We start from the raw sequence: 12258 nt of genomic DNA on the forward strand, positions 1-12258 counted from the left end.
AGTGTGTGGCTAGCAGGTGTGGGGGCAAGATTAGAGTTTAGGTGGGACATGTTAAATTTAAGATGGCCATTTGGTATCTAAGTACAGATGTCACAGGCACCTGGATATCAGAGGGGAGAGGTTGAGGCTGGTGAACTATTTGGGAAAAGATCTGGAAGAAGGAATGGAGGAGAAACACCCCAGAATCCTGGCAGAAAAGTTCCTAACTTCAAAGAATGGGGTTTAGGGCCCAGGGCGGCACCTCCTCATGGTGGCCCTGGTGCTTGTGCTCCGCGGCAGCTGAGCTCCAGCGTGCATTGTGGGAATGGGCTGCGGGGCCTCTTAGAGGCCACTGCCTGTCTCAGGGTTTTATTTTATTTTTTAAAATATATTTTTATTGATTTCAGAGAGGAAGGGAGAGGGGGAGAGAGATAGAAACACCAATGATGAGAGAGTATCATTGATCAGCTACCTCCTGCATGCCCCACACTGGGGATGAAGCCCACAACCCATGCATGTGCCTTGATCAGGAATCGAACTGTGACCTCCTGGTTCATAGATAGCCACGTTGGCCGTGCTATCTCAGAATTTTAGATGCTTAAGGTGGAAGCTACAATCATTGATTTTGAACCTTTCTTCTTTTATAATATAAGCATTAAAGCTAAAAATTTCCCCCTCAGTACTTTAATATATCACAGTGTATCTTCATATACTATTTTACCACTTAATGAAAGAACTTAGAGTGCTTAATATTATAGGGATTATGTGGTTTTTAAGGTTTTGAGAGAACATTTACCCTTGAAACTGTTTGGGTATCAGCTCCTCTTTGGGGGATAGTTTGTTAACTTGTTCTTATCAATCTTATGTAAAATAGCAAGACTCCAAAATGACAGACCAAAAACCCCATAAAACATGTATAATGAAGATGCTTATCAGATTAACTCTAATCTTTAAATTTTTTTAGAAAAAATGTGTTTGCTATTTTTTCTGTAGTAATCCTAACCTATATAATAAAACCCTAATATGTAAATTGATTGAACTGCAGAACGACCGGTTGCTATTATGCACACTGACCACCAGTGGGCAGATGCTCAAGGCAGGAACTGCCCCTTGGTGGTCAGCATGCTCCCACAAGGGGAGTGCTGCTCAGCCAGAAGCTGGGCTCACAGCTGGTGAGTGCAGCAGCAGTGGCGGGAGCCTCTCCTGCCTCCGCTGTAGGTGGGCAGTAATGAGTGAGGGGTCCCCAACTACGAGAGCCCCGGACTGCCAGAGGGATGTCTGACTGCCGGCTTAGGCGCAGGAATTGAACCCTGACCTCCTGGTTCATAGTTTGATCCTTAACCACTGAGCAACACTGGCTGAGCTACTTACTATCTTTTATTATCAGGCTTATTGTGTAGCTTTTATTCTTGATGGATAGTGAAGAAATTAAATCAAATTAATATATTTTTTAAATAGTTAAAAAATATTTTTTTGAAACCAGCTGCAGGACTACTTCTGGGATAGAAGGATAGAATTTAGTGTACAAATCAGCTACCCAGATTTCCTCTTCGGGCAGTGAACAGCCGTAGTTCAAAAGATGCCAGGAGGGGCTGGTCGCAGCCCAGTGCTCCTGGCTGGTCTGCTGAGAACACACCCCGGACCGCGGCTGCCTCGGGGCCTCAGGGTGTGCTGTGCTGGTAATGGATGTTTTGGAAATTCACAATTATTTTAAAATTTTCATTGATTAAGAATTACGTATAATTTGATAATTTTGATTTATAAAAATAATATGCTTTTACATTTAAAGGAAATGGAGGCAACATAAATGAGTTAATAATTGTTTATGATCTCTATGTTGACTACATCGACAAGATTAACCTATTTTCTAGTCAACGGCTGAGTAAGGTTGCGTTCTCATTTCTCATTACAGAAGCGTTTTTTAGCCATCCTTTTCTTGAGCAAGTTCCAGTAAAAAAATGTGAGTACCCACTTTTGCATTTTTACTAAGGAGGGAATGCAAGCTTAAGGAAAACATTAGTATTTTGTATTACAAAATTAATTTTTTCCTGTGTTTTTCAAGATTTCATTGACCTTTTGTGTTTATTTCATAACAGTTCTGTTTTTTACTTCTGAAGCCAAATTGAAATAGTTTTAGTTGTTGCTGCATTTAACAAGTAGGTTAATGTGAATTTTTGGTCTACACAGACCTGTAGCAGTTTTGACAGGTTTCTGTGTCAATCGAGTCATGTGGTTGAACTACAAAGTGGTGTTCCTCTTCTGTGTTTTTCTGACAGCCTGCCCCGTCCCCGTGCCCCTGTGTGCTGGCTCTGCCTTGGGAAGCGCCTGCGGCAGCTCTCCGCCTTGTCGCTTTGCCTCTCCGCCAGTGAGTTCTGGTTTTATTAAAATACTTGCAGTTGTGCGGCTGTCTGTGCACTGATGGAGCCTGTGACTACACTGTGGGTATGCTTTTTATATGTAGTGTCTGCCTGCAGCCGAGGCTTAGGTCAAGTGGACCTAGCTTTTGATCTTCACCCTTTTTTAGTCTCAGCAAGAAGTTTTATCTTCTGGCTGTTTTCCTCTGAATATTGAGTGTGTTACTCTGGTCTCTGCATGCCCTTGGTGTTGGGAAGGATGATACTTGCAAACCAAGAGAGTCTCTTACTTAAATCCTGGCGGATAGGAATTAATAAGACTTATTTTATCTGAATGTCGTGAACAGTTTGGATAGTTACTATGCATGGAATGCCCGTGTGGAGGAGCCACCCTGGAGTCCGTCACTGACTTGGGCTTCCTTCGTTGTGGTTACTGGCCCTGCAGGGTAGGTCCACTCCAGCCTCTTCTTTCTGCTGAGGTTCCCAAGCCATTTCTTCAGGGCTTTCTTCCCACCCCTCTGCTCCTTCCTGACCCTGAGAACTGCTCACTCTGGTCACTGCTGCTTCCTCTCCACTCCCAAGGCCTGCCTTTACCCTCTTCTGTATTTTCCCAGACTGGCCCTTCCCCAGATCTCTGTTGCAACCTGGGAGGGTGGTGACCTTGAGGATTTTGTGCAAGCAGAAGGTCCAAGGGCTCCTGTGTCAGCTACTGTATGTTCCAGGTTAGCCTGGTACCATGAATTTCTTCAACTCTGCTGGCAGGAGGGTGGGGAGCCATAAAAGGAGGTGCTTGTATGATTAGCTGGTGGAGGCCACTCAGAGGTTTAAAAGTATGGGGCTTGGGAGCTCCATAACCCTTGCTCGCCATACTAACTAGGACAAAGGACGTAGTCTTTCTAAACTGGTTTCTCATATGTAAAGTGAGTATAATTTACCTCCTTCATGGGGTTTTAAAAGGAGAAGTGAGCAAAAGCACTTGCTGCAGTGCTTGATACTCAATAAATACTTAGGAAGGGCAACTGCTATTGTTATTTTCCTGGGAAACCTAACAACCCTTAGCTAACGGGATGCTAGTCAGCCTATGGCAAACATCCTTCTCAAAGCCCTGCAGACTCAAGCTGAATAGAACAAGCAGGTGGGCGAACAAGACTTCGTCATATTCCCACGAGTTTAAAGAATGACAAGCCCTGGATTTGGAGTGACGGGATAAGTGGGGAGGAAGGGTATTGCCATGGAAAGACTGTAGGCTTTGTTTGGAGTCGTCATAACTGGCCTCAGTGCTGTGGCCGCTTGCTCATTCGTGACTTTGGGCCAGTCAGGTCCAGAGCTGAGCCTGGCTTCTGTATCTGTAAGGTAGGCCTAATTAACCTTTGCATAAAGGCAACGTGTGATAATCTGTGCAGGGTGCCTGGCATAGTGAGTACTTGATAAGTTGTAGCTGTTATTATGAAGTAATATATGTGATACGCATGATACATAATACAGAAAGCAAAGTTTATGCTAGAAAAAGGAAACAGGACACATCTGTGGAAGCAGGAGTAACGGAGCCTTGGGTGGTAGAATAACCAAGGGTTGAGGAAGAGGCCAGTGCGAAGGATGTTGAGCTGGAAATGGCTTTGCTGGTGAGAGCATGGTGGTGGTTCTGCTGGGCAGGTAGCGTTGAAAAGCAGAGCAACATAGGAGCGAGGCTCTGGGCTCCTGGGGAAGAGAGGACAGAGCGCTGACGGGAGTGAGGAGGCACAGGAGAGAGGAGGCATGTTCAGAGGGAACCCATTGGTAGAAGGCCTTTATGGAAAGCTCACGCTTAAAGTGAAAATAAAAAGGGAAGCTGGAGAATAAAAGGAATGAAGGAATGTCTCTATAATTTCCAGTTGGTGAGATTAGAGAATGGCAGGTTTGATTGGTTTTTAACATAATCTGCCAAAAGTAAGATGATTTCATACGTGCGTTCTCTCCCTTCCTATGGCTGGAGTAGATTCTTACTCAGGGTGCACATTCTTTTTTTTTTTTTTTTTACTTTCACATGGCTGTAGATTAAATGCTCTTTAGATGATATCTCTTTAATATGTATTATTTAGTTTTATTCATTTACTAAAAGCCTGCTTTGTGTGAGGTCCTGGTTGATACTGATGAATGATATGACAGTAAGGAGTTTTAATTGTGTGGAGAAGAGGCAGGCTGATCAATCACTATTAGAAGCAGGCCTGTCTTGTCTTTATTGCCTGTGGGAATGTGGATGAGAGGGGCATGAGATCAGACCAAGAACTAATGAAGACTGCTCAGAAGAGGGCATTCAGCTGAGATTTGAAGGAAGAGTTAGCAAGGTGAATTAGTAAAAGAATAGTATTGTAGGCAGAGAAATCTTCATTCACAAAGTCATGGGAGCACAGCCCACTGAAGGAACTCTGTTGCCCTCCATGGCCACTTATGTTAAAACTAGAGGCCTGGTGCACAAAAACTTGTGCACTTCGGGGTTGGGGAGGGTGCCTCAGCCTGGCCTGTGTCTTCTCACAGTCTGGGTCTGCTGTTAGGGTCAGTTTGCATATTACCCTTTTATTATATAGGATTGGTTTGAACTAAGTAAAATTTAAAAATGAGTTTCTTAGTCACACTAGCCACATTTCAAGTGCTCAGTAGTCATATATAGCTAGTTGCTGCCATACTGGACAGCTTAGATATGGAACTTTTCCATCATTGCAGGAAGTACTCTTGGACAAGACTTCTAAGCAGTCCAGTCTGGTGGTATAAAGAGCATTGGTGAAGGGAAAATCAAGTTAAAGGGATAGGGAGAAGCTGTACCTTGAAAGAATTTAGGCATTGCTAAGGAGTTCAAGTTTACCCTTAAAGCTATTTGAGGTATTTGAATGATTTTATGTGGAGGTATGATAGGATCCATTGTGTGTTTTAGCTGGATTCTTCTTCTTTTTTAAGCTAGATGCTTCTAAAAGCAGGTGGAGGACCAGCCTGGAGACAAGTAGAGAGGTCTCTCCACCGGAGGAAAGAGAACAACCCGAGACTATTGCAGCTTTTTTGTGTTTTTGTTTGTTTGTTTGTTTGTTTTTGGCGTTGCTCATGTTTGAGCATCGACCTGTGAACCAGGAGGTCACGCTCTGATTCCCAGACAGGGCACATGCCTGGGTTTCAGGCTCTATTCCCAGCAGGGGACGTGCAGGAGACAGCTGATCCATGATTCTCTGTCATTGATATTTCTTTCCTTCCCTCTCCCTTCCTCTCTGAAATCAATAAAAATATATTAAAAGAAAAAAAAAGAATAAGGACCTGAATTAAGGCAGCAATAAGAAAAGGAGAAGGGGATGGAAAGCAGGTGGGAGAAAGGTAATGAGTTTACAGAGCTTGGAGATGCTCGAACTTGGGATTTAAGGAAGAGGGGGACCTTAAAGGCAGTGGATAAAGGGATGATGGTGAAGGTACTCAGTAAGGGAGCCTGGGAGAAATGCTTGGGAGTACAAAAGCGATGAATTCACATTGTGCAGGCAAGTAGTGGAGGGGCTAGAACTCATTGGAGAGAACCTGCGCTGTGGAGTCCTCATTAGAGTTGTCACTAGAGACCTTGAACTAGGCAAGTGCCAAAAGGTGCAAAGAGCTACTTACACCGGAGTATTTGTTTACATATATTCATATGTTTTCTTCCCTTGCTGTCCCATCTCCCACAGACCAACTCCTCCCCCTAACAAAGGAAAACAAAAGAAGTGCACCCATACCTTGAAGGTTTTCCAAATCTTTCTTTTTGTGAGTGTAAATACATCTCTCGGCTGAAATGCAGTTATCCTTATTGATTTGTTTACATTTTTACATAATATGGTCTGCTTTCCCGTTTACAGTGTTTTTTGCGTTTGGGGATTTAAAACTGTGTGTGCTTGCAAGATGCCATTAAAGTCCCTGGGCAGTTTGTTTTAGTTGTTAAGTAAACAGTTATTGAGTATCTGCTTTGCTAGGCAATGAGCTGAAACTGGAGATGTTGGGACGGTACAGACTCATCATAAAACTTGTAGGTGAGGCAAACAGGTACAATATATATATAGGTACAAAAAATATATATATATATATTTCAGGTACAAAAAAAATATATATATTTCAAAGAGGAAGGGAGGGGGATAGAGAGATAGAAACATCAGTGATGAGAGGGAATCATTGATTGGCTGCCTCTTGCACGCCCCCCACTGGGGGTCGAGCCCGCAACCCAGGCATGTGCCCTTGACCGGAATCAAACCCGAGACTCTTCAGTCCCCAGGCTGACGCTCTATCACTGAGCCAAACCGGCTAGGGCAGCATGATATATTTTTAAGTATCACTTTTGGAAAACATTTAAGAAGTCTTTATGCAAAGAGATTAAAAACTGTGCTTTTTGAAGGGAAAGATTTCCAAAGAGATTTATTAAAATTTTAGATGAAATTGAACTTTATGCCTAATTGAATGAAAAAAAAAAAACACCAACTCTTCATTGTAATGCCTGTTCTGACTTGCACTTTATTATTAGGCCAGTGTTAACTTTACGTTGTTAATTTTAGTCCCTTGCAGATATGCAGCATATTCAGGAAGAAAACCTATCCTCCCCACCATTGGGGCCTCCCAGCTCTCTGCAAGTGTCCAAAGACTCTGCCAGCACCAGTAGCAAGAACTCTTCTTGTGACACGGATGACTTCGTTTTGGTTCCACACAGCATCTCGTCAGACCACTCATGTGAGAATCTTTTCTACTTGTACACATTCTGTTTTTTAATTTACTAGACTAGCATTTTTTAACCTTTATATATGCTCTCTTACTTAGTTGTTTGAATTCCCAGTATTACATGCCTACCTTTCTAAAATCTGCTTGGCCATCTTCCATACAACAATAACTTTGGATTCTGAAGGTACATGAAAACTATAGGAAATGATCTCAAATTCTGTTTGTGTCTAATGAAATAGAGAAGCCAACATAATAAGAGAAATTAAATTAAATTTAAGGAGAGGAATTAAAGGAAGACCTCTTTTGGAAAAAACCTAAGCGTCAGAGGAGTCAAAACAATCTGGATGCCCTCAGAGATAATGGGGGAAATGAACATCATAGATAGATAGGAAGAACTTTTATAAAGAAAGATGAATCCAAGTTTCTATACTAAATACTATAGGCCTGTTTATATTGCCTGTGTCTTCATGTGTGAGTTTTGGCAAATTGGGTGTTTTACAGAATTGGTCCATTTCATAGGTTATCAAATTCGTGGGCCATAGAGTTATTCATAGTAGCACTTTATTATCTATTTCCCCTTCTCCCTCGCCCGCCCCTCCCCCCATCTGTCTTTTTAATATCAGTGGGACCTTTAGGCATGTCCCTTCTTTCATTTCCAAAATTACAATTTGTGTCCTTTCTCTTTTTTTCTTAGTTACCTTGGAAGCTTACCGATTTTCTCAATCTTTTCAAACTTTTGGTTTTGTTGATTTTATGTTTTCACTTTCATTGATTTCTGCTCTAATTTTTATTATTCCTTTTATTATGCTTTCTTTGAATTTAATTTGCTCTTCTTTTTCTAGTTTCCTAAGATGGAAATTTAGATTGAATTCAGATCTTTTTTGTTTTCTAATATATGCATTCAATGCTATACATTTCTTTTCAAGCACTGCTTTCACTGCTTCCCACAAATTTTGATAAGTTGTGTTTTCATTTTCATTTACTTCAAAATACTTTAAAATTTCTCTTGAAGTACTATGCTCTTTGTCTCATGAGTTCTTTAGAAGTGTGTTTGTTGTTTAATTTCCACATATTTGGGGATTTTCCAGTTATCTTTTTGTTATTGATTGCTTTTTCTTTTTTTAATTAAGCCTCATTGCCGGGGTTCTTGTCCCAGCATCAAGAAGGGTTCAGGAATCTGGAAAAGACTGATGCTTAAAGAGTCCAGGGACTAATAAAGAGTCTGGAGACAAGATATAATTTTGAAAGGCATTGGGGGTCAGCTAAAGGAACTGAAGACTCCCTCCTTGTCTAGGACCCTTGCTTTTATTAACACAATTTATCCTAAGGCAAGGTGGAGATAATACACTTCAAAGGGTAAGAAGCATTGTCAGTTTGGGGAATAGCCTACGGCTGCTGCTCGGGTGTTTGGCCAGGAGGAGGCAATAACATGTAGATTAAGATGCCCTATCAACCTTTTGATGAAACTCTTGAAATTATGACATGCTGGAATTGGTCCCCGGCACCTCATTGAGGATATTTTTCCATTGATTTTTAGAGAGAGTGGAAGGGAGAGGGAGGAACAGAGAGAAATATTAGTGTGAGAGAGACATATTGATTGGTTGCCTCCACACGCTCCCCAACCAGGGCCAGGGATTGAGCCTGCAACCGAGATGTGAGGTAGGTGCCCTTGACTGGAATCGAACCCACAACCCGTCAGTCCGTGGGTTGATGCTCTAACCACTGAGCACCTGGCTAGGGCCTATTATTTAGTTCTAGTTTTATTCCATCATTATCTGAGAGAAGAGACATGTGATTTTTACTCTTTTAAATTTGATAAGGTATGTTTTATGGTAGTCTAATCTATTTTGGTGAGTTTGAGAAAAATGTGTATTCTGTTGTTGGATGAAGTAGCCTATAGATGTCTATTATATCCAGTTGATTGATGGTGTTGTTGAGTTCAACTATGTGCTTACTGATTTTTTTGTCCGTTGGATCTATTTCCGAGGGAGGATTATTGAGGTCTCCAACTATAATAGTGGATTCATCTGTTTTTCCTTGCACTTGTATCAGTTTTTGCCTTAATGGTTTGATTCTGTTGTTAGGGGCATACATGTTAAGAATTGTTATGTCTTAAAGAATTTATATTTACGTAAATATAATTTTATCATTATGTAATGCCCTTCTTCATCTCTGATTACTTTCCTTACTTTGGCGTCTGCTTTGTCTGAAATTAATATAGTACTCCTGCTTTCTTTTTATTAGTATTAGCCTGGGTTTTTTCCCTATCCATTTACTTTTTTTTAAACAATATATTTTAATTGATTTTTAGAGAGAGAGGAAGGGAGAGGGAGAAGGGAGATCAGTGAGACAGGGAAATATCGATCAGTTGCCTCCTGCATGCCCCCTACTGAGGATGGAGTCTGCAACCTCGGCATGTGCCCTGACTGGGAATCCATCTGGTGACCTCCTGGTTCATGGGTCAATGCTCAACCACTGAACCACACTGACCAGGTATATTTTCTTCTTCTTCTTCTTTTTTTTAATAAAGAGCAAATAAGCTCTTTTCTTTTTAAAAATCTATTTTTATTGATTTCAGAGAGGAAGGGAGAAGGGAGTAAGATAGAAATATCACTGATGAGAAAGAACCATTGATAAGCTGCCTCCTGCACACCCCCTACTGGAGGATTGAGCCCACACCCTGGGCATGTGCCTTGAATGGGAATTGAACCGGCAACCTTTCAGTGCATGGGATGACATCCAACCAACATAGCCACACCGGCCAGGGCCATCCATTTACTTTTAATCTCTATGTGTTTCTATGTTTTAACGTGAGTTTCTTGTAGACAACAAATAGTTGGGTTGTATGTTTTCATCTACTCTGAAATTTCTCTTAATTGGTGCATTTAGACCATTAATGTTAAAAGTGATTATCGATAGAGTTAGGTTAATATCTACCATATTTGTAACTTTTTTCTATTGTCATTGTTCATTGTTTCAATTATTGTCTTTTACTCTTTTGTTTTTCCAATTATGATTTCATTTTCTTTCTGTACTTAGCATATCAATTATACTTTTTAAAACTTTAAAGTCTTAGTTTTGTGGCTCAGTGGTTGAGCATCGACCTATGAATCAGGAGGTCAGGGTTCAATTCCTGGTTAAGGCACATGCCTGGGTTTTGGGCTGGATCCCCAGTAGGGGGTGTGCAGTAGCCAGCCAATCAGTGATCTCTCTCATCATGGATGTTTCAACCTCTCTCTCCCTCTTCTTTTCTCTCTGAAATCTATTTTAAAAAATCATATTTTTTTAAAAAACGTTTTTTATGGTTGCCCTAAAGTTTTATATACATTTATAAATAATCGAAGTTTACTTTCAAATAACACTATACCACTTCACAGGTAGTGTGAGTTCATCTTATTAATAACAAAATAATCCTTATTCCTTTCTCCTATCTCTTGTATTATTGCAGTCATTCATTTCGCTAGTATAAGCATTCATAAGTGTTACACATAAGGTATATACAAGCATACATAACTGAATACTTGTTGCTATTATTATTTTGAGCAAACTGTTAGATCATTTAAGAATAAGAAAAATGAAAGTTTTTATTTTACCTTAACTTATTCCTTCTTTGATGATCTTCCTTTTTTTTTTTTTTTTTTGGTAGATCCATTTTTCTGTTATATTCCTTCTCTCTAAAGAATTTTTAACATTTTTTGCAAGGCAGATCCAGTGACAAGAAATTCCTCAATTTTCATTTGTCTGAGAAAGTCTTTTTCTTCACTTTTGAAGGGTAATTTTGCAGGATACAAAACTCTAAGTTGGTGGCTTATTTCTCTCAACACTTTAAATATTTCATTTTACTCTTTTCTTGCTTGAATGGTTTCTGAAGAGACGTAGATGAAGGTTTTATCTTTGTCCCTCTATAGATTTAGTGTCCTTTTCCCCTGGTATCTTTCAGGATTTTTTCTTTATTTTTGATTTCCTGTTCTTTGAAAATGATATGCCTAGGGGTACAGTCATGTACCACATTATGATGTTTAGGACAGTGATGGACCACACATACCAGTGTTTCTCAACCTTCTGGCCCTTTAAATACAGTTCCTCATGCTGTGACCCCCCAACCATAAAGTTATTTTCGTTGCTACTTCATAACTGTAATTTTGCTACTGTTATGAATCGTAATGTAAATATCTAATATGCAGGATGGTCTTAGGTGACCCCTATGAAAGGGTCATTCGACTGCAAAAGGGGTCGTGACCTACAGGTTGAGAACTGCTGACATATACAAAGGTGGGCCCATCTATATATGTAAAAGGCTAATATGCTAAGTGTCCGACTGTCCAACCGGTGACTATGACCCGCACTGACCACCAGGAGGCAGACGCTCAACACAGGAGCTCCCATGACACGTATTGGCCATTTACAGAGAAACAGTACCATGGACCTCGCGCCCACAAAGCAACACTTGGCTTCCCCCAACACAGGCCCCGCCACCACCCCGGAGCGACACCCCACCAGCTTACAGCCAGTGCTGCTGAGACCCCATGGTGCAAAATGCGGCCCACAGCCCAGCCCTGCCTGGAACGGTGGCTGTGGGTGCCAGGTAATGCTGTCACGTAGCAACGCCCGGCTTCTTCTCCCTAGCGACTAGCCTCCTTGCAGTGTCTTCAGCTCAGGAACACAACTTGCTTTATAGCCAGGTGGAAACATTTTATACTTTCACCAAATGCCTGTGAAGTGTTTTCTTGTGCCTCATCTCATTTGATCCTCACAGAAGTCCTGGAGTGGGTAGATAGGAGACTTGGTGGAATCCTATTTTCTTTCGTGCTTCACTGGGCTGGAAAACGTAGTTAAATCAGAAAGCAGGTCTAATTAAGCAAGTTCGTTCTATATAAAAGGCCAAGTTGACTTGTGCATGTGCAATAAATATAAAGCTCTCGCTGGCACCAATCGCACACATGTGTTTCAATCTGTCATTGTCGATTATGAATTTTGTTGACACTTCTATTATAAAGGAAGGGTGAATAGCAATATTAAAATATTTCTTCTAATTAATTTCCTTTCATTGTGCACACATTCGTGCACCGGGCCACTAGTAAGATTAAAATGGACCTGAAAAATTCCTGTTGCCTAGCAATGTCTTAGCTTTGTAACATCTCAGAGCAACATATTTAACAAATACTTACCGTTGTGTTACAGTTGCCTGTAGTTTTCAATACAGTAACATGCTGTAAAGATTTGTAGTCTGGGAGCT

At 40.9% G+C, this 12258-nt stretch overlaps 1 protein-coding gene across 1 annotated transcript in view; it reads left to right on the forward strand.

Annotated features, from left to right (window-relative positions):
- Window positions 1-12258, forward strand: part of ULK2 (unc-51 like autophagy activating kinase 2) — a gene marked incomplete at its 5' end in the record, with an annotated part of 118907 nt that overhangs the window by 59208 nt on the left and 47441 nt on the right. The window contains 3 exon segments of the mRNA XM_015558349.1: window positions 1892-1939; window positions 2256-2344; window positions 6863-7034. Of these exon segments, the coding sequence (XP_015413835.1) occupies window positions 1892-1939; window positions 2256-2344; window positions 6863-7034 (309 nt within the window).

Source organism: Myotis davidii, unplaced genomic scaffold (assembly GCF_000327345.1).
Source record: "Myotis davidii unplaced genomic scaffold, ASM32734v1 scaffold129, whole genome shotgun sequence".
Lineage (NCBI taxonomy): Eukaryota > Metazoa > Chordata > Mammalia > Chiroptera > Vespertilionidae > Myotis > Myotis davidii.